The sequence below is a fragment of the Gopherus flavomarginatus genome, chromosome 21 (genome assembly GCF_025201925.1).
Source record: "Gopherus flavomarginatus isolate rGopFla2 chromosome 21, rGopFla2.mat.asm, whole genome shotgun sequence".
NCBI lineage: Eukaryota > Metazoa > Chordata > Testudines > Testudinidae > Gopherus > Gopherus flavomarginatus.
In genome coordinates, this window is record NC_066637.1 from 1,946,425 (window position 1) to 1,967,565 (window position 21,141).

The following is a 21,141-nucleotide window of genomic DNA, read 5'->3' on the forward strand; positions in this document are numbered from 1 at the left end:
GACCAGAGCGGGCAGGGGACTGGCCGGGCTGCGCGCTTGGCTGCAGCCAGTGCCCAAATCTCAATGCCCTGAGCCCGGAGCCCAGCAGATGGGGCGGCTGTTAATTAACGTGGCCTCCTTGAGTATCCAGCCCGGCCCCGGGCGTCCCTCCCCAGCCCTGTAACAAAGGCGGGAGGCGGGGCCCATCAGAGGCGGCTCCATAAAAAGCCCCAGCCCAGGCTGGGAGCACGATTCCGCCCCCAACAGCTCTGCCCAGCGAGCTCCCCGCGATCCTGCCCCTGGACCCATGACCCCGCGCAGCGCAGCGCCCCAAGCGGCGCAGAGCTACAGCTCCAGGCTGGGGGCGCACAGGAAAACCGGGGAGGCCGCTGAGCTGCGCAAGGTGAGCGAGGGTCGCGCTCTAGCACCGGGGTCCCCTCGGATTCGCCCCCACATTTCTCGGCCTCCCATGTAACCCTCTCAGCCCCTGGGCCTGACCCGCCCACCCACCTTGTGCCCCCGCTGCACCGGAACTGACCCGTGCCCTTGTGTGTCCGCAGACCCTCAAGCCCCTGATGGAGAAGCGCAGACGAGCCCGCATCAACGAGAGCCTGAACCAGCTGAAAACCCTCATCCTGCCGCTCATCGGCAAAGACGTGAGTACCAGCAGCCGGCACCGCGCTGCGTCTGAGCCTCCCCGGGCCGGCACCGCGCTGCGCCCTGCGCTCTACGTCCTGCGCCTCCCCGGGCCGGCACCGCGCTGCGCCCTGCTCTCTAAGTCCTGCGCTCTCCGGGCCCGCACGGCGCTGCGCTCCGCTCCGTGCTCCCCGGGCCAGCACCGCTCTACGTCCTGCGCCCCCCCCCTCCCCGGGCCGGCACCGCGCTGCGCCCTGCGCTCTACGTCCTGCGCCTCCCCGGGCCGGCACCGCGCTGCGCCCTGCTCTCTAAGTCCTGCGCTCTCCGGGCCCGCACGGCGCTGCGCTCCGCTCTGTGCTCCCCGGGCCAGCACCACTCTACGTCCTGCGCCCCCCCCTCAGGCCAGCACCGCGCTGCGCCCTGCGCTCTACGTCCTGCGCCTCCCCGGGCCGGCACCGCGCTGCGCCCTGCGCTCTACGTCCTGCGCTCTTCGGCGCCGCACGGCGCTGCGCTCTGTGCTCCCCGGGCCAGGAGCCGCCTAACCTGTCCTGTCGCTTCCTCGCGCAGAGCTCGCGCTATTCCAAGCTAGAGAAGGCGGATATTCTGGAGATGACCGTGCAGTTCCTCAGGGAGATCCCCGCCCCCTGCCCCCCCGCCCCAGGTGAGTCTGTCTCCTCCCAGGCCAGACACCTGCGCGCAGCCAGTCCCAGGCTGTTGACAGGGCCAGATCCTCCTCAAATCGCTCAGCCTGGGGAACCCCCCAGCTAGACCACGTGTTCCTCCTGCTCCCCCTTCCTTTATCCATTGCCAACTATCTGACTCTATTGACCTGCAGCTGCAGCCCCTGGCCACTCTCCATGCCAGGGCATGCTCCCCTTGCAGCTGCTAGGACTAGGGTGACCAGACAGCAAATGTGAAAAATCAGGATGGGGGTGGGGGGTAATAGGAGCCGATATAAGAAAAAGACCCCAAAGGCAGGACTGTCCCCATAAAATCAGGATATCAGGTCACCCTAGCTGGGACTGGGCCCAGGGTGCAGTCTGCACCTCTCCCTGCCAGGGGCTGGCCAAATCCCTCTCCAAAGGCAGCCCTTACTCCACGGCTGAGCACTGACTTGCTGTCTCTCTCTCCTCCAGACCCCGCCGAGAGTTACCGGGAAGGATACCGAGCCTGCCTGTCCCGCCTCACCAGCCTGCTGGCAAAGTCCCACCTCCTGGGTAGAGACTCATGCAGCCACCTGCTGGAGCACCTGCAAAGGACCAGCACTGGGCCCAGCAGCTGCCAGGACTGCAGCAGCCCCACAGACTCATGCCCAGCCTGGCGGAGGGCAGTGCCAGCCAGCCCGGCCAGGGGGCTGCGGGAGGTCTCGCCCCCTCACCCCCGAGCTGCAAATCCAGGCATCTGGAGGCCCTGGTAGAGCGGCAGACTCTGCACACCTCTGCCTGTACATAAGGGAGCCCAGCTATTTATTTGTACATTGATTGCCCTCTTCCTCCCCAGTGTAAATACCATATACAGCCCCTGCCAGAGCCCGGCCTGAGCCGGGACAGCTCAGCACTTGGTCCCAGTGCGGGTGACAAGGCAGCGGAAGTGGAACCTTGTAAACCCAAAGGGTTGTCTCCTGGGCCTGTGAACTGCACACTGCTTGCTTGGCCCTTGCTATGGAGTCACTAGAGTTTAATATGCGGAAGACACTTTATATTTTCATACAAATAAAATGCTCTGACTGAAGCAACCTGGCGTGTGTGGTGGTGTGGTGCATGGGCATGAGCTGGCTGGGTGAGGGACCCCGTGCAGGGGACAGCCCTAGGCCAAATCCTAAGTTGCCCTTAGTGCCTATGGAGGCTCCTGGCATCCAGCTGCACTCAGCATGGAGGGAAGCAGGGCTGGAGTGGACATGGGGAGCGTGTAGCTGCTGGCACAGGCACTGCAAATCCCCTGCTGTGAGGATGGCCAATTCCTGGCACTAGGCTAAGTGGATGAAGCATGGGCACCTGTCCCGTTCTCGGTAAGGCAAGTGGATGTCTCCCCACATATCACCACTGAGCCGTGGCACCAGCAAGGGATGACAGTGCTGCTCTCCTCCACTGACACTTCTGCCATCCAGCTGGATGCCACGGCATCGCTGCGGCGTATCCTGGTCAGGACACTAGTTTGAGCCTAGTGCCTGTCTGGGGTGGATGCACATGACCTCTGGCTAGAGGATGGGTCTAGTGATGGTTTTGGGAGGAGTATGGGGGGGGGCAGAGGTTGCATGCGGATATTCTTCCTGGGACCAAAACAGGCACCTGGGGATGGGGGCAGCTAGAATCAGACTCAGCACTTTCCGTCTTCAGAGCATGGTACAGAGTCTGAATCTGCTGGCCAGGGCCTAGTCCTCCTGCTCCTCTGCAAATGGGGCCATCGCTGGTCACTAGAAGTTCTCCGTCAGATTAGAGCAGAGGAGGGGGAGTACTTAACAGGGAAGCTACAAGGGAAGTAGGCATTGCTGGGAATCCCTCTGCCTCGCTGCTGACCCCTGACATGGGGCAACTGTGGTGCAGTGGCTTGTATTGGGGCTAGAAGTCAGGTGCCCTGGGACCTCAGCTTGGCTTTGCCACTGGCTCAGTGCATGACTATACCAAGAAACTGAAACCTGTTAGTGCCTAAATGCAGAATGGCTCCAGCAGTGGGATGGGGGCCCACCACTGCTGACAATCAGCCTCTTGTTTAGGTCACTTGGGGCACTCAAGTTTGAAAATTATCTGACTCAGTTTCCCTAGCTGTAAATTGTGGCTGATAATACTTACTCCCCTTTAAGTGCTTTGGATGCAAGCTTGCCTCTTTCCCCTGTCCTCCCTAGTGCACATTATTATTACACTGTTAAAGTCCAGTTTCTCAGCTCTAAGGTTACTTGTAGATATTATTTTTTTCTGAATCAGAATTCCCAAGGTTTTCTCTTTTATAACCAAAAACTGGCCTGGCAATTTCAGGTGGAACACTGCCTACCTGATCAGTTTGTCTGCTCATCGGGTTTCCATGCTAGTTTTGGTTCTCTGTAGTTTTTGGGTTCACAAATGGCAGTTTCAGCCCTTTTGGAGTCCAGGAGCCTAGAAAGGTAGCAGAGATGGCTGCTTAGCTTTGGGGTGGGTTGGAAATGCTAATTAATTTAAATCAGATTAAAATTCCCAGGAGCTGTGTTCACAGAAATGTATTATTTTCTTTGGAAGAATATTCCTAGCCTATCCTAGTACAGATGTGAAACACGTTTACTATAAAGTCAGTCCTGCAAACCTGTTTCCAACCTGCTCTTGAAAGGAGAAGGCATTGAACAACAGCAACATCCTGCTACCTGCATGAAAGTGTCTGTGTGGCTTCTGCCCCTCAGTCCAGCATCAGCCCAGGCAATACGCTAATTACTTTAACATGCTGCAGCACAAACCCTCTCCCTGATGCAATGCGCTGACATCTCCCCTGTTGTTCAACTACTAAGGGCATGTCTGGTCTTGTCCCTAACCTTGCAGGTTGGCAAACCAGAACCTTTTTCCGGCCTTGAATTTGCCTCCTGGGGGACCCTTGCAAATACATGGCCATGGCAGGGCAGCGAAGTGTCAGTGGCATAAATCTGTCATACTTGCTATGAGGAGATGGACCACCCCTTCCTTTGGGGAGCAAGACACTCAGTGCGCAAGCACTTCCAGCTAGACAGGCCTGGAGGCGGCAGACACTTGCAGATCTCTTTATGAGAGGAAGTAGATTGGTACAAACCAGACAAACAACCTTCCCTAGTAGGCTGGGCCCAAGGGCAGAGGGGGAGGGAATCTGAAAGTTACACCAAGCCCTTGAGTTTCTGGAGACTGAGTCAAATTCTGTCCAGGCCTGAGAAGTTTTTAGTCCTTCCCATAACCAGGCACTCACCTAAAAAGCAGAGGAGCTGATCTGAAATGCTATGGGTTTTTACACTGAGGCACAGCAGAGTCCTTACACCTGGGACTGCACATGGTGCAAGGGACCTGAGCTGCAGACCTCACAACCCACCATGTCATTCCTCCTCTTTCTAATTACAGACCCATCACCGCCTCCTCTCCCACGTGAGGGAAAATAACTCCGAAAACTCTTGGGCCAACATTCTCCTCCAGGCAGCGTGGAGCTGAGATGGGGCACCCCACATTGCATGCGCAGGCCAGAGTTCTGACATCGACTGCCTGCACCTCTCTGCTCACATGTACACAGCACTTCAGTCTCTGCCCACAATGGCAGGTGGCTGGCGCAGCAGCTGTGTCTCTATCAGTGCCGAGCAGCAGCACTGGAGCCACATGATCCTAGGGGTGGTTAATGGCCATTCGCTCTCCCCACATTGCTTTACCCAACCGCCGTCTTTCCACGTAATGCTTGCCCATGTAGCTTGTGGGCAGGAGGTGCAACAGCTGCATGTCAGGATGCAAACATTTCCCCTCTCTGTGATGCTCCCACCCAAACTGCAGAACCAGCCTGTATCTGTCTGTGAGTCCCTTGAGTTTATTGTCCCACCATCAACACCTGGTTTCTTTGTCCTGCTGCTGTTAATTCTCCTCCACCCCAAACCCCATCTACAGATAAGCTGGAGGAAGTGACTTTTCCGAGCTTCAGCCAACCTCCTGAGCATACCTACTGGCCTGTCAGAGTATAGTCATTACGTCCAGGGCGGGTGCAAGGATGTTTCGCGCCCTAGGCAAAACTTCCACCTTGCGCCCTCTGCAACCCCGGAGCCCCGTGGCAGCCCTCCACCCTAAGGTGCCCCCCCTGAAGCAGCTCCCCCCCTCCATCCTGAGACGCCCCCTCCTGCAGCAGCTCCGGCCTGGGCAGCCGTGCAGCAGCTCCTTGCCCCAGCTCACCTCTGCTCCGCCTCCTCCCAGAGCACGCTGTTGCTGCTCCACTTCTCCTGCCTCCCAGGCTTGTGGCACCAATCAGCTGGGAGGGAGAGAAGCAGAGTGGGGCGGCATGCTCAGGGGAGGAGGCGGAGCAGAGGTGAGCTGGAGCGGGGAATTCCCCTGAGTGCTGCCCCCCCCCCTTACTTGCTATAGGCGGCCCTCCCCATGCCCCCCTGCCCCAGCTCCCTCCGCCTAAATGCCACCGCTGACCAGGGTGGCCAAGGATCCAGCCGCTGTGGTCGCCGCTGAAGGACCCGAAATGCTGCCCCGTAAATGCTAGCACCCTAGGCGACCACCTAGGTCGCCTAATGGGTTGCACTGGCCCTGATTACGTCTAACTACTCTCCATTGTATCTAGTCTGGGAGAAACATGCTTTCAGGCTTGTCAGCAATGGTGGATACATCTAGACATAGAGGCATTTTATGTTACATTAGTTTTCATAAGGACAACTGCACAATATCTTAAGTTGTACAGACAGATTCCCCAGATCATCACACCAAATCACTCCACCACCCTGGGACTCAGTTCCTCACCTGTCAAACGGAATGTCAGAGGGTGACACTGGCCCTTTAAGAGGGAAGAGGCCAGTGCATCTGTGACTGGTCAGCTGACCCCTCCAATCATGCTTAAAAGAGGGCATCTGGGCTGTAGGGTGAGGAGTCCAGCAGGATGAGAGGGGTTGGTAGCCAGGAGTGCTAGAAAGCAGTGTGTGAGTGTGAGAGAATTGCTTGGGGGAAAGAGCCAAGAGATGTGGAAGAGGGTGCTGAGCTTGGATGGGAGCTGAAACAGAGCTGCTGGTGAGAACTGCCTGATGTTGGGGACCTCTGATGAGTGGAAGGTTCAACCTATGGCCTGGACAAAAGGCTGGGGGAAGCTGAGCCTAGAAGCAGGAGGCTGTCTCTGGAGGGCTTTGCTCTGAGCAGGGGTAGGAGTCTCAGGTGATCTGGGGAGTAGAATAGAGTGGGGGCCCTCTCTTGGGGGACCTGACTTGGGGATTGTGGTAAGAGTCAGGACAGTGGTTGCTCTCTAGGCAGCCTGGAGAGTGAGGCCCTAGATCAGGGGTAGAAGGGGCTGGGAACACAGTGCTGCTATTAACTCCTAGACAGGAGACCTGGAGGTATTGCCCCTGAAAAAGTGAATAGAGGAACTGTTATACCTTGTATGTTCAGTGTGGGCTTGTCAAGGGTGGTGTTACTACAAAGGTGTGGGGAGCTGGCATGTGAATAAACTGTGCCTGGAGATGAGATGCTCTATCAGACACTGAGATGCTGGCCTTTAATGGGCAAACAAGGGGAAACTGAGGCAGGTGCTCCTGTGATGTCAGGGCTTGCTACAGGAAAGCACCAGGCAGGGCACCTGCACACAGCAATAAGGATCCTTCCACCCTTAGTGTGGCTGGTGTATTCTGAGTGCAGGCTGTCTGGGGAAGGCTGTACCCCACCCTGCATTGTGGGGGCCTGGTCTCACCTGGAACCTCTAGGTGCTATGGGAATAAATAACAAACCTGTGAGCCCCAGATGTGACAGGAGCTCCAGGAATCTGGAGCCTACAGACCAGCTGTGGGTGACTCTCCTGCTGTCTCTGGGCTGAGTGCCTTGCTGCAGGGCAATGCCTGTCACAGGCAGGCCGCAGGACACTAGGCAAGGCTGTGTATTGCAGCTGCCTGGAACTGGCACTGGCCTCCTGCTGCCATTGCCCTTCCCACTTGGCTGTGTTGTGGCTCAGTGGGAAAGGCCTGGTGCTAACACAGCAAGCTGGAGGGAGAAAAGCCAGATGCAGGATGAATAAGGTAGCACCCCAGGGAAGGTGCCAGGAGAAAAAGGCCCCCCCCCCCATCATGGCCCCTTGCTTTGGTTTAGTTACGGTCTCTGAATATGTACCAAGCATCTGGTTTTTTCCTTCCTGAGGTATGAACATGTGCAGCTCCCTTTGGCTCCAAGTGGTGGTACAGGTGCTCAGGGCTCCTGAAAAATTAAGTCCTAACTATCTCCCCGAGCTGAGCCCATTTGGTCTGGGCTCAGTGCCAGTGCTATCAGATAAAAGCCAGTCAGAGGGCTCTTGCATTTGGCTGGGCTCTGCACAGAGAGGAGTTGATCTTTTTGAGAGGAGAGTGTTTATTCCATTTGAATGCAGAGCACCATAATGAAGGCTAGAATAGCTACTCTCCATGCAGACTGACCCTGGCTGGCCAAGTATCATTTAATGTGGGATGATGTTATCTGGCTTTAGAGCATTCGCATCCTAGAAACACATCTTTGCAGAGCTTGAGAAAGTGACCCAGACACAGGAGAATTCCCCTATAGGCATCTCTGAACTTGCTTGCCCACTAGACAGGTATTTGAACAGCTGATGGGAAATGCAGAGAGATCCTCCTGTAGGCTGCTGTCAGCCACACCCAACAATTAATTGCTCCAAACAATCTGCCTGCCTGAAGATAACCCCCATTCTGGGCACACAGGAGGTGCAGAGCTTTTTTAGACTGAGTACAGGCCAGGAGCAAATCAGTCAGAAAATAACAAAGGCGCTTACGTATCCATGCTGTGGAGAAAAATCCAGCCCACACAGCAAGTTGCTGCTGAGCTTCCTTACTGATGGGCTGTAAACTCCTCATTCACGTCTGGGAGCCAGCAACAGGGGAGATCTAACAGGGGAGTTCTAACCCTAGCTCTGACACTGATTCCCTCTCTGGTGTTGGGCTAATCACTTAATGGCTCTGCCTCAGTAAAAGGAGAAAGAGGAGACTTGCCTGCCTCCCAGCAGTGTTGAGGGTTAATTAATGTTTGTAAAAGCCTTGAAGCAAAAAGTGCTGTCTAGTGTTAGAGGACACAGCCCACTTGCCAGACACAGGTAAATGGTTCTAATGTGAATTAGCACTTGGTTAAGAATTTATCATTCTCAGAAGCTTTGCATGTTCTCTGATCATCACATTTCTTTACCCGATGAAGGATTGCTGATCATTGCTTTCTACTGGTAAATGGCTTGTACTACTGTCAAGCTGCCCTGCAGTGATTCAAGAGCATGAATACCAACCCAAGGGCAGACTGTTAAGAACCAGGCAACAAACACCAAATTAGTGGTTAGTTCTGTACTTAGAGTTCACCAACCAATTATCAAGCATAAACTCTTCAGGCTCCAAAACAGCCTAACCATGAGTCAGACAGTCCCCTTAGGTACTCTGGTCTGTCTTGCCACCTGGACTAATTTTTGTGCTAGAAGGTCCCTTACACCAAGGCTTACAGCAATAACTCAGGTTACTCCCAGTCTCAAAGCACTAGTCACTTACCCCAGGTCAATTGCACTTTAGATCTCACAGCTGATGGTAGGATTCTCTAAAAGCTATCAGGATTTATCATATAGGAAAAGGAAACAGTTATTTACAGGGTTAAAGCAGGTAAATGTGTAGAAACACAATCTTCTGTTTCAAAAAGAAATAGAAGCTTCTGTAACAAGCAAGTTCTTTGTGGCCTTTATGGCTAACCCAGGCTAAGCACTGGAACTTTGGCTTAGTCCTTGCCCCCCACAGAGCCCAAGCAGCATAAAGATCCAGTTCCTTCTTGTGATGGGTTTTTATTCCCTCCCCCCACCTTCTGCTTCAAGCTGCCAACTCAGCTGATGGGAGGAATTCACTTGCAAGATTCCTCTTCCTGTGGGAGAGGGAGGAAGTGAACAATGAAGTCTCTAATTTTCCACTCTAGTCCATGTGGTGCCAAGGGCCTGTCTTGTCAGGCCAGACATAACTAGTGTGAAAAGCTGAAGGTGTTAACATCTCTCTCCTGTCTGGTGATTTACAGCTGCAATGCAAAGGCTCAGATATTGCCTTACAACATGGGATAAAGATGTTACAAGTGAGATTAATGTAGGCAGCAACTCACAAGCACTCCATGAAGTCTAAACTCATTCTTATAATTCTAACACCTACTTTAAAAATGCTACCATAGGTGAGCCAGACTGATTCCAGCCAGGTATTTGTCAGGGTTCCCCTGAGGCAGGACTTGGCATGAGCTGGCACCTGGTCTGCCAGCATCACAACTATTACTCTGAGCAGACTGTTGGTGAGTCTCCCTCTATTTGACATTGATGAGGCCTCATCTGGATACTGTGCTCTGTTTTTGAGCCCCACGCTATAAGAAGGATGTGGAAAAATTGGAAAGAGTCCAGTGGAGGGCAACAAAAATGATTAGGTGGCTGGAGCACATGAGGAGAGGCTGAGGGAACTGGGATTGTTTAGTTTGCAGAAAAGAAGAATGAGGTGGGATTTGATAGCTGCTTTCAGCTCCCTGAAAGGGGGTTGCAAAGAGGATGTATCTAGACTGTTCTCAGTGGTGGCAGATGATAGAACAAAGAGTAATGGTCTCAAGGTTTAGGTTGGATATTAGGACAAACTTTTTCTCTAGGAGGGTGGTGAGGCACTGGAATGGGTTCCCTAGAGAGGTGATGGAATTTCCTTCCTTAGAGGTTTTTAAGGTCAGACTTGACAAAGCCCTGGCTGGGATGATTTAGTTGGGGATTGGTCCTGCTCTGAGCAGGGGGTTGGACTAATAATAATAATTAATGGAGATGTACCTATCTCCTAGAACTGGAAGGGACCATGAAGGGTCATTGAGTCCAGCCCCTTGCCTTCACTAGCAGGACCAAGTACTGATTTTTGCCCCAGATCCCTAGGTGGCCCCTTCAAGGATTGAACTCACAACCCTGGGTTTAGCAGGACCATGCTCAAACCACTGAGCATCTTCCCACCCCCAAGGAGGACTAGATGACCTCCTGAGGTCTCTTCCAAGCCTGGGATTCTATGCTTCTAATGTGAATACTCAGAATGGTGCCAATGATCCCAAGTGCTGTACTGGAGTGCAAGGGTTTTCTAGGTGTGCAGGAGCTCAGGAGTCACCCAGTCACTCCATGCATGGCCACTGGTCCCTGCATTTCTCTTCCTCTTCAGGTTACATCCTCTCTCGCCACATCCATCCCAGGGCCTGCACCAGACCATCTTCCTGCCAGTTGTGACAGGCTGGCCAGAGCCCATTGTACGGTAGATCAGCCAGCAGTCTCATAGCAGAGTGATGCTAAACTTGTCCTCCCTACCCCAAGGTTTCTTCCTCAGAAACACCAGGCTCTGCCAGCCCAGGAGTGAACTAGACCCTCAAATCTGAAATGGTCAGAGGAGCACAGCTCTCCTGTGCTAGCTTCCTGTCTGTACCTCTCCCTGTATGCCATCGTTCTTAGGACAGGTGACTGACCTACTTTCCTGCAAGCAGCTGTGGTAGGGGGAGAAGGATGGAACAGAGAACATGCCAATCATTCCCTTTGCAGATTTTCACCTGTAAATTCCAAGCACCCCTGCTCCCCAAAAAGCATGACCAGAGCACTGGGAACCCCCATCCTTTAGCTCCCATTCACTAACCCTTGGGAAAATCTGAGCACCTACAGGTCAGTCAACTACAGCTTAACTTAATTACTGGTGGTTCTCATCACTTCCACCCATTCCTGAAAACCAGGACCTGCTGCAAAGCCATTGCTCAACCTAAGACAAACAGGAGGAGGGGAGGAGAGAAGCCCTGCAGGAGAAAGTTAATACCTCTGTATTTTACCAGATTGAACTCTGGTTCCTTGTCTGTCTGTTCAGAGTGTTTGTATCTTAGCCTTGTCTACTCAAGAAATTCTGCAAAAAATTCCCCCTGTTGCTTCCACCAGTGCTAGCAATCTTGGAGGCCTTAGTGCAGACCAGACACTAGCTGCTGCTGGCAATGATAATGCTATGCTCAGGATCACTTCTATCTGAACCTGATTTTTCAGGGGGGTTGGGTATGCAAAACTCCAGCTGACTCTGCGAGGAACTGCAGGTGGGTGCTTGGCACTTTTGAGAGCCAGGCCCCAGGCACTTACAGACACCTGCAGAGCTGAGCCAGGGGAGCAATGGTGGGAAACTTTAGCCCATCTTCCCTAAGCCTGACAGTGCTTCTGTTGCTGCTGTTGGAGCTGCATCATTTCTGACAATGAAATGCTAGTAGGGGTTCAGACTCATTAGCTGAAAGGTTTTGTTCAGTGCAGGGTGTTTCTGCAGACAATGGAAACCCTTAATTATCAATGAGACATGGCTGGGAGAGGCCACCACTGGACACCTCTGGTAGCGTTACAAGGCATGGAGCTGAAGGCCAAGTAACTTTCATCATCAGAGCACAAGACCAATTACTCCCCAGAAATGGGGAGAGTCACTTCCTCTGCTGATACAAAGCCCCTGAGGAGAGAGGTCAGCCCCAGCCATGTGCTGGGGGTTGCAGGCATTTCTGCCACATCGCTGACAACCAAGCCCAGAGTCACCTGTGTCTAGAATGCTGCCAGTTATTTGGAGCAAGGCCACAAAGCCCATTTATTCTGTCAGCCCAAGAGCCCTATAGAATCTCAGGGTTAGGAGGGACCTCGGGAGGTATCTAGTCAACCCCAGCTAAATCAGTACAGCAGGGCAGTGCCCAACGCACTGCCTGGACCAGCAGGCATGGCAGCTCTGCCTGGAGCTGTGACCTGTGGGACATGGCTGGTGTTCCCAGCTGGATGTTCAGCCTCTCCCAGGGAATCTGAAATATTCCCCTGAAAGCCAGGGAGCGGCTGTTTGTGCAAGAATATTTTAGCCTTATTGTTTTTCTGGCTCCTGCGTTTTACCCAGCATCCAAAGCAAATCCAGCTTTTTCCACAGGTTTGTTCCTGTGATGAGCCTTTCGGGGGACACACAGCAAAGGAGGTCACCAAGTCCCGCTCCTAGCTCAGGACTTCTTTGCATCCCTTGAGAGGATATTGTGATGTGGGCTCTGTACTGAAGGACTATATTGCGGGAATATAGAACATAAGTTCTGTTCCACACACCACATGTCAACAGCAATGCACCCGCACTCCTCCCTGTTGGACAGTCACTGGGTTTCTCCTGTTCAGTTCTCTCCTGCCAGTGGCAGATTAGCCACTGGGGCCCATCCCTGGGGCCTCCAGAAAAATGGGTGGTCCCCCCAACCCACTCTGCCTGGAGCTCCTGCTAGGGAGTGGGGGAAGCCTCCAACCCTGCTCACCAGCATGAGCTCCAGGTGGGCTGAGCATAGCAAGCCCCCACTCCCTGGCAGGAGTGTTGGGCAGAGGAAGCCCCCATGCCCTGACCCATTTCCCTGGCTGGAGTGCTGGGGGGAGGGGAGGTGGGACAGCAGGCAGAAGGGCTGGCCTGGGGCCCACAATCACCTAATCCGAAGACTTTTTGGGATATTTATCTTCCTGCACAAATGATCCAGAAGGTGAAACAGATTGTGCAGGAATAAAGGAATGTACAAGTGAAACTTCTCTGAAGTGCTGCCTGCCAAATTCAGATGCACTGCGTGTTTGCACCTGTTAGTCTGACTCTGGCAAAGGGAGGGAGAGGTCAAAATACGAGTTCCTTTAGGTGTGCATAAGATGTGTAGATAGCTCATTACTGGGGATAACTGGGCAGATTCTGCTCTAAGTTCTATCTCAGAATCTTACTGCCTTCAGTGGGGATACTCTGAATTCACCCTATTGTAACCCAGAACAGAATTTGACCCTATATTCATTTGATAAGCTCTACAATCCCTCTGTCCGTCACTGGGTATAATCATCTCTGCAATCCCATGGGGTGCACTCAGTCCACATGCGAGACTTCCATTGAAAAGGAACGGGACCTGTGTATGTGGCTACAGCCTACCCCACTTCCATTCGGCTATGGCATCCTGGGGCAGTGGGATTGCAGACATCTAATCAATATCCATGATGCTGCACCCACTTGCACCTGGACTGAATGTGGGTGGAGTCTGCACTCTGACAGTGGGAATCCTCCATATACTGAGGACTCCAACCCTCTCTTTTCCTACAGCTCTGAAAAATGTAAAGACAAACCAGAACTTTCCTGTCTGCACTGGGGCTGTCTCTGTCTCTGTAAAAGATGGGCCTGTCTATCTGCGTGCCTGTGAGCATGAGTATCTGTCTGTGTGTCTGTCTCTGTCACCGAGTCTGTCTCTGGCTGGGGATCTCCTGGGTGGCAGCAGCGCTCTGAGTGCTGCAGGGCTCCAGAGAGCTGCCCAGACTTGCAGCACAGAGAGAGGCAGCTCAGCCACCCACAGTGGCTCCCAGGGAGTAAGCAGTTTCGCTCGACATTTCCAGGGTTCCGGGCCACGCCTCAGGCACCGCAGGGATTGGTAACAAGACTTTCAATAAGAGCCTCAGAAGCGTGGGAAAGGAGTGAGGTGACTTGGCCCAGACACACACACGTGTCTAGGTGTGCTTGTCTCGCTTCAGCCAGGCTCCTGCAGGAAGCTACAGGTGAGAGCTGCACTTGGCAGCACTAGGGCAAAGCAATGTCACGGGCTAGCTCCTACCGCACACAAACACCATGAGACTGTGGCAATGCTGCACCAGAGCTGCTTGTCAGACAGGGATCTGGCAGCTGGGTCCCCAGCTTCCATCTGATCTAGCATCCACTGCAGAGCCCATGTGATGCAGGCCTGTGAAGCACTATGCAGACTGTAAGTGCCTCAGCATGGAGCTTGCCTCTTTCCATGTGTCTGTACTTTGGGGTTGGGGGGGCTTCTCGGTCCTATTGTAACACACAACAGCAGCACTGGCTGGAAAGTGAGTGTCTCTGCGTGCTGGGCATATCCAGCCCAGCACCCTGCCCTACAGGGACCTGCCCACTCTGCATGGTGTGGATTCAATGTGCTGCAGAGACGGCTGAGCCTGGCTTCAGATACTGCAGCTACTGCTCCCTGGAAGGGCTACAGAGCGAGAGCCTCCCAGCAAGTCTGTGAACACCTGGGAGGTGACTGTCCCTGCAGCACTGGGATCCACTCTTGGGGCCAGGGGAGTCAGCTGCTACCACAGCATGGCCTGTCTGTGACCAGACTCCTGGGGGTGCTATGTGTGTCCAGGGATCTGTGTGTGGAGATGAGCTGGCAGTCGGCCGAGGGATGTATGTGTCCCTCCACCCAGCGCCCTGCCTAGTGAGCAGCAGTGGCTGCTGAAATACTGACATAGCCTGTGGTTGCTGTGGGGTGGCTTCCTGCAGAGCAATGAGCAGGGGAGTTCCTTAGCAATATGGAGCTGCACTTCCAGGAAGCTGGAAGGGCTTTGGGGTCCCCATGCTGACAGCCTGGGTCCCCAAGGATTCCTATGCTCCCCTGGTTCTGGGGAATGGAAGCCCTTGCTTGTTCCACAGGAGATAGGAACCTTCCTCCCTCCCCCATGGGGGAAGGATCTAGGGAGCATCACAGGGATTTCTCTCCCCTCCTGCAGGCTTTTTGTTGAAAGGGGATTGGGTTGATATGCAGAGAGGTCGAGTCCCAATCCCCATATGATCCCTGTGATCTAGGGGCAGGAGAACAGGTGTGTCAGGAAAAATGGCTACTCCTCCCCCAAACCTGAGCTTAAGTCTTGGTCATGGGTCTGAAATTCTGGGATGTTTTCTCTGCTAGTTTCCAGCTGAACCAGAAATGGAAGTGGCAGAAATCTCCAGACAAAACCTAAGCTCTGGAGTCCTCCAGCCCCAAGCCGACTCTAGAGAAGTTTAGCTAAAGTTCAGAGAAGTGCTGCAATTTTTGGGTGTTTATCCAGAGTAGTCTGAACTTTTCCCATTGCTAAGCCAGAGCCTTTTCCATATTGTCCTGAAGTGTGGGGAGGAAAATCAGTGGGTTCCCAGCTCCTGCCATGGGGTAAAGGAACTTTAAAAAAAAAAACAACAAACAAAAAATGTGGAGTTCAAAGGAACAAAGTTGGAGGCTGACCCGGAAATCTCCTGCCAGGAGAACTCCCATAATGAGCATCATACCCTTTCCCTGCATAACCCCTGCAGCTTGAAAGCATCTTCCTGAGCCTGCGGGTGGAGCTGGGATCACAGTTTCGGTCTGGTGTCTCTTTCATAATCCATTAATGCATCTGAAACTCAATGCAAAGAGCTTTAACAAATGAGATTCCCTCCAGGAGTTCAAACTGCAATGAGTTGGAGCACGAAGCCTATGTCAGCTTGCCCTAAGGGCACTCAAACTTTATAATTACAACTCACCTCTGCTCAGCTAATGCAAGGCAAGATGTGGGAAAATTAGAATGAGCCTTACGTTTGCATTTCATTTTAACAATGATTTCTAGGTGTGAATGAGTCACAGGGAGACACTGTCAAGGTGAGTAGGCCAGAACTTTCATTGACCACCTTGAAAGTCTCAATAATGGTCTCTTCTACCAGTCATGCAGTCAGAGGCTGCCCAAGACAATATGCCTGCCTAGGCAGCTGCCTAGTTTCTCTGTAGCTAGAGTGAATCCTGTAAGGCAGATAAAGCCAGGTCTGCTAATGGTGTTTTGGAGAAGGTCAAGGTCTGTGATGTTTCTTTGATAAGCAGTGTGTGCACTGATGGTGCAATGATCCCCAAGGATCTGGTCCCTCCAGAACCTCGATTACACGGATTGCTTTTCCTTTTGTGCTTGCCTCATTCTTGAGCCTGTTTTTGTTAGCTGGCAGTTAAATGACTCTTTGGCCTTATCTAGACTAGCTTTCCTCCCTCTTGCCTCTCTCTTTTGCTGCCACCAATTCTGCTCCACCGGAATAGCAATAGAAGGAGCCCTAGTATAGATCAGATGCCAGCATTTTTACCTCCCTGAGCATGGTGGTAAAACTGCCTGCAGGAACCATGTCTGCACCAGCACTGCCATCACTGATGCCAGTTGTGGCACTGAAACAGTGACAGCAACAGTAAGTGTGGTGTTTCGTGTTTGTTTTTTGTTTTTTTTAGGAAAAGTGAGGCTTTCTTCTAAGTGCTAGTGCATTATAACCTAGGGATAGAATGTGATTAAAGCAGGGGCTAGAGTTGGGAATCAGGACTCCTGGGTGGGGTTCTTGGCTCTGGTAATTACTATGTGATCTGGGCCAAATCCCTTTGGCCACAAGGGCTTGACAATCTGGGGTTGATTGTAAGTGTGTGCCCTGCCAAGAATGGTCTGATAAGCAATGAAATGTAATAAGACTGGTAAATTCCTTAAAAGGATTGGATGGTGCCATTTCATTCCCTGTAGGAGGAAAATTTGTAAGAGCAAGTCTGCGTGTCCAGACAGTCACAGTGGATTTGGCGGCTTGCTGGTTAGCATGCACCTAGGTGTTGTCAATCAGGACAAGAGCTGGCCTCGTCTGGTAAAACAGGTGGAACCAGTGGGCAAATTTCTCCTTGAGTGATCCAGCCAGAAGAGAGATCTGGCAATTTGTAGAGAACAATTATCTGCCAGAGCTCCTGGCTATTTAGTTTTGATACATGACTCACAGTACAGTAGATGTGGCACTTCCAAGGTTCAGCAGGTTGCAGAACTTGCCATGTTCCTTTGCAAGCACGCACTGTGGAGGCTCTTTTAGTTTTAGGAGAAATTGTATTTCAGGTTGTCTCAATTACATTGGTTTGCAGTGGGACTGTAAATGTACTTTTCAGGTTCCATCTTATGTGGAATGTTTTACAGCAAATTAGCACTGCTCATGCGTTCCCTGTAGATGTTTAACAGAAAGACATGACAGAATAAAACTTCGTGTGTAAGGTTGCAGACTTAGCAGAGTCCCTTTATTCACATGTGGTTAAATGCACCATATTGCACTGAAACTCACTTACTTTTTCCTATTTTGTTTACATCTGTAAATCTCCTTGTGAAGCCCAGAGGAAAGTTCAGTATGTTCACTCACCCAGGCTTTGCATATAACAATTCTCCTCAGGACTCTTGTTTTCTAAAAAATGAATGTACTTCATGTTTTACTGTTTGTTCTACAGCTCCCCAGTAAAACACATGCCATATGGGACACATCTCCCATAACTTTGCTGGAAACTTTACCTTTCTATTTCTGGACCTTCCCTCCCTCACCACCCCCAGCTCAAGGGGAGTTTTGGCATTTAATTTCTCTAATTCTTAAGCTGTTTTGCTTTAATCACAAATGGGATTGCATTCAAAGTCCCCTATGTTGGGGTGCACCTAAGTACAAAATATCTTTGTGTGTTGCCCACATATCTGATTCCTTGGTATGCTGCCTAGAAATACCACACTCTTCTTCAGATGACTTCAGCATAGATAGGTGTATTTTATCCTACTGCATTATGATTCATTCTGATGAAGACACAATGCTAGGGTGCCCTGAACACTTGGGTGAGATGGGTTAGTGTGAATGCACGTTCTATCAAGTCAAGAAAAACCAGCAGCTTTTCAGATTGATCCCTGAAACATGCATTGTTGAGAGTCCCCTCCCAAAGGAGGGGCTTCTAAAAATACCCATCTCCTCTCCTCCTGGAGCTTGGGTGTTGAAGACCTCCCCACAACCGCAGCACCACTCAATGAATCCCAGTAGCTGCTGAGAAGCAGATACAGGACCTCCACTTCCATCCAACACTTTATCAGGGTCCATATACATACTTAATTTCACAGGACAGCCTACAGTTCCTTCCTGATGCAAGACTGAGATTGCCTGGCAATTAACCAGAATACACAGTACCTGTCTCCAGTCACTGATCAAACTAGTTAGCCTTTTAAGATGCCCCTGGAGATTCCCTACAGCTGCTGACTTGGGAGATTTCCCTCCTGCCTCTCCAACAGGGCCACTGAGAGTGGGTTCAGGCCCCAGTGAAAAAAAATTTTTGGGACCCCCAGCAAGGGCAGACCAGCTAAACAGGACTGATGAAGCCGGACTCCCTTCCAGGCCCCAGTAATTTGTACTGTGCCCTGCCCCCAATCAGCCCTGCTCTCCAGTGCAGATTTGTTTCATTCTTGCCATTTCCAAGCCAGATAGTCAATCTCTTCACTCTGACAATACCTCCTATTTACACGGGCCTTTCCTACTTCTCGTGTGTTATGATTATCCTTCTAGCTTAGCTCAGTATCTACCTAACAAAGGGCAAGATCCTGCCTTGAGCCCCCACAGGCACCCTAGACAAGAGCACTGAGGGACTGGGGCTGGAGGCCCTCTGAGGAATACTAGACTTTGGAGCCATAATTCCTGCTGGTGGCTCCCAGGAGCCATGCCAGAGCTCTGGAGAGGCAGCTGCTTCCTTTCTTCCCACAGCGTTTTAGTCAGTGTCTCTTGCTAACATGTGAAGAGGCCTGTGGTAATAGGTTTTTACTGTTCTGGGCAGCTGCCCATAAGAAGTGCGCTGAGACCACTGACTCATTTCACAAAGGCTGCCAGTTTCCTGTGCCACTATGAATCCCAGAAGCTTTTCACACTCTCTGCTTCAGGCAACTTGATTTTTCTGAATGAAGTTAGGCCAATGCCTAGTCCATCTGTGGAGCTGTGTTACTAAGCACATTAATTCTTTGCTTCTGCCCTTTCCAGGGTTGGGAACAGACTGACATGCTGAGACCCCAGGGTGATTCCTGGCATTCAGCTGAAACAGTAAGTGAGAGGAAGACCCCCCCTGTACTTTTTGGGGATTGGCTGGGGTTTGGGGGGCACATGAATAAAATGTACAGAATCAAAACCATGAAACCTCCCCCAGGCAGAGCTTTTACCCCAAAGGTGAGAAGTGTCAGACTCCATGGACTTAACTGTCCCTTTCCCCGGAAGGCACTGAAATACTGTGCTGATAGGCAGCAGTGCAGAGCAGTAAGCTAGACAGGCATGTAGACAGATACTGTGAGGGGTGTAGATTCTGCCCCTTTCCCATGGATCTTTCCACTGATGTTCTTAGAGTCTTAAATAAAATGCAAACATGCAAATTAGGGTGACCAGATAGTCCTGATTTTATAGGGACAGCCCTGATATTTGGGGCTTTGTCTTATATAGGGTCCTATTACACCCTACTCCCTGTCCCAATTTTCACACTTGCTGTCTGGTCATCCTAATACAAATGAAGTCAGACCAACCACAAATCAGTAAAAAATTGGCATTTTTGAAGATTCAAGAACCACTTTGTCCTTAAATAAAAGATGAGGCAGAGAACAATCCACAAATAGACATGGAAGAGAAGTTCAATTTTAACACAAGATGGAGACAGATTGCCAAGTCATTGCTGCTGCTGCTGCAGAGGATACAGCATAGCACGAGAAAGCTAACCTTGTGCCAGGGAGGTGCAAGTGAGTTGCAGAGAGCAAGTACTCATAAACTAGCTGCTAACAATAATCATACAGCCTGGTCTCTCTTCTGCCCAGGGATCATACTTGTTAGACAGAAGTAAAATGTTCTAACTGAAAGGCCTGGTTCACTGCTGTTACACCAATGTAACTCCAGTGGCGTACAACTGGAGTAACATAGCGGTGAACCAAGCCCCCGGAGATGTAGAAAAGAAGGAGGGAATGGTGTCAGTCATTTCATAGTCTAATGTGAGTGAGCCGAGCAGAAAGGGAGAGATCCCAGCAACATTTGGAAGGAGACGTTTAGCATTAGATGGAAATATCCATTTAATTATTTATCTAAAAATCTGTTCTGTTCAGTCACCTTCTGGCCTATTTCTGCAACAGTTAGTCACTGTGAGTGGCACTTAGTTGCACTGATGTCACTGGAACAGCTCACTTGTAAGAGTGATCATTACCCAGACTTAGCCAGGCTTGCGGAATTGGCCATTAACTAATGCCGATGCTACTGGTATTGTAATATAAACTACAACTCTGGAAAAATGACTATTTTGGTCTCCTTTTTTTTTTTTTTTTTTTTTTTTTTTTTTTTTTTTTTTGTGGCTATGTACAAGATATCATACTGGATTCAGCCAGTCTGAGGATCTGGAGAGCAGCATAATACTGTCCTTCACATTGCTTTCCAGCAAGGGTCAGTTATCATTCTGAAAATATAAACACAATCTTTCTTCTGGTCTTCACCTGTACCACCTGTGTCCTGATGCTGAATTCCTATAGAGCTGCTTGTGTTATGGATTGGAGTATGAGTCTCTAAACATTTAGGCCTTGGGCAGGAATGCTTAGCAGGAATGTGAGTTGCCATGTAGACTTGTTATCTCTGAGTTTGAAATCAAATTTCAATCACTTTCAACAATGACAATTCAGCGTCAAGTGCACTTAGGGACAGAATCTGCTCTTACACTGGTGAGAAATTGGAATAACCCCATTAAAGTCAATGGAGTATCTAAGCTATTGCTCCTAGTTGTCATTTCATAACTGACACCAGTTTTCAAACAATAGGTCAGCTCGACACCAAGAAGCAATTAATTACTTTCAATTTGGAATTCCTCTGTAGTAGTGGTCTTTGTCTGACAGACAATTAAGAACATTAAACTCCTACTCTTGGTTCTAGTCAGGTGGGTCGTATTGCTATGTTCCAAGAAAAGACAGAAGCAGCTTGTTAGTGTTTGACTACTGATCTGAAAAGTTAATCCCAAGAAGAGCAGTCCCAAGCTGTATAGTGACTTTCCTGAAAAAACTGAGGAACTTGGAGTGGCAGGAATTTAATACCCAGAGTGAGTCATTCACTTTGTATTTCTTGTTCTTGGAACCCGAGCATTGTGCTTCACCCTGATGGGATCACTCTGTATCCTGGGAGCACAGGTCACGCAGTTCAGATGGCAGCTGTGATATTTCACACAGGTATGAGATCCAACTCTAGGTGTCTCTGTTGGACTGTATCACCTGAAGTAGCATGCACACAGTCCCTGCACTCCACACAGGCTGAAAAATGACTAGTGACTGCCACCCTTT

The 21,141-nt window shown here is 51.1% G+C and overlaps 1 protein-coding gene and 1 long non-coding RNA gene across 2 annotated transcripts in view; one reads left to right on the plus strand and one right to left on the minus strand.

Moving 5' to 3' along the window:
* The first annotated feature begins 286 nt into the window (after positions 1 to 286).
* Positions 287 to 2,032, plus strand: HES2 (hes family bHLH transcription factor 2). Its single transcript, XM_050931947.1, has 4 exons — positions 287 to 382; positions 540 to 635; positions 1,183 to 1,276; positions 1,752 to 2,032. Exons 1-4 carry the CDS (start codon positions 287 to 289, stop codon positions 2,030 to 2,032), a joined length of 567 nt encoding a protein of 188 aa, XP_050787904.1.
* Positions 2,033 to 20,118: 18,086 nt separating this feature from the next.
* The window catches only part of LOC127038749 (uncharacterized), a 51,718-nt gene continuing 50,695 nt past the window's right edge, over positions 20,119 to 21,141 (minus strand). The window contains exon 2 of the long non-coding RNA XR_007770790.1: positions 20,119 to 20,172. This is a non-coding gene — a long non-coding RNA (uncharacterized LOC127038749). The remainder of the gene's footprint in view (positions 20,173 to 21,141) is intronic.

Excerpts from the sequence above, each read along its gene's own strand:
- HES2 (XM_050931947.1), top strand. The coding sequence starts at position 287 with ATGACCCCGCGCAGCGCAGCGCCCCAAGCGGCGCAGAGCTACAGCTCC. Across the intron at positions 383-539 it reads AGGCCGCTGAGCTGCGCAAG|ACCCTCAAGCCCCTGATGGA; the intron begins GTGAGCGAGGGT and ends GTGTGTCCGCAG. Across the intron at positions 1,277-1,751 it reads CCCCTGCCCCCCCGCCCCAG|ACCCCGCCGAGAGTTACCGG; the intron begins GTGAGTCTGTCT and ends TCTCTCCTCCAG.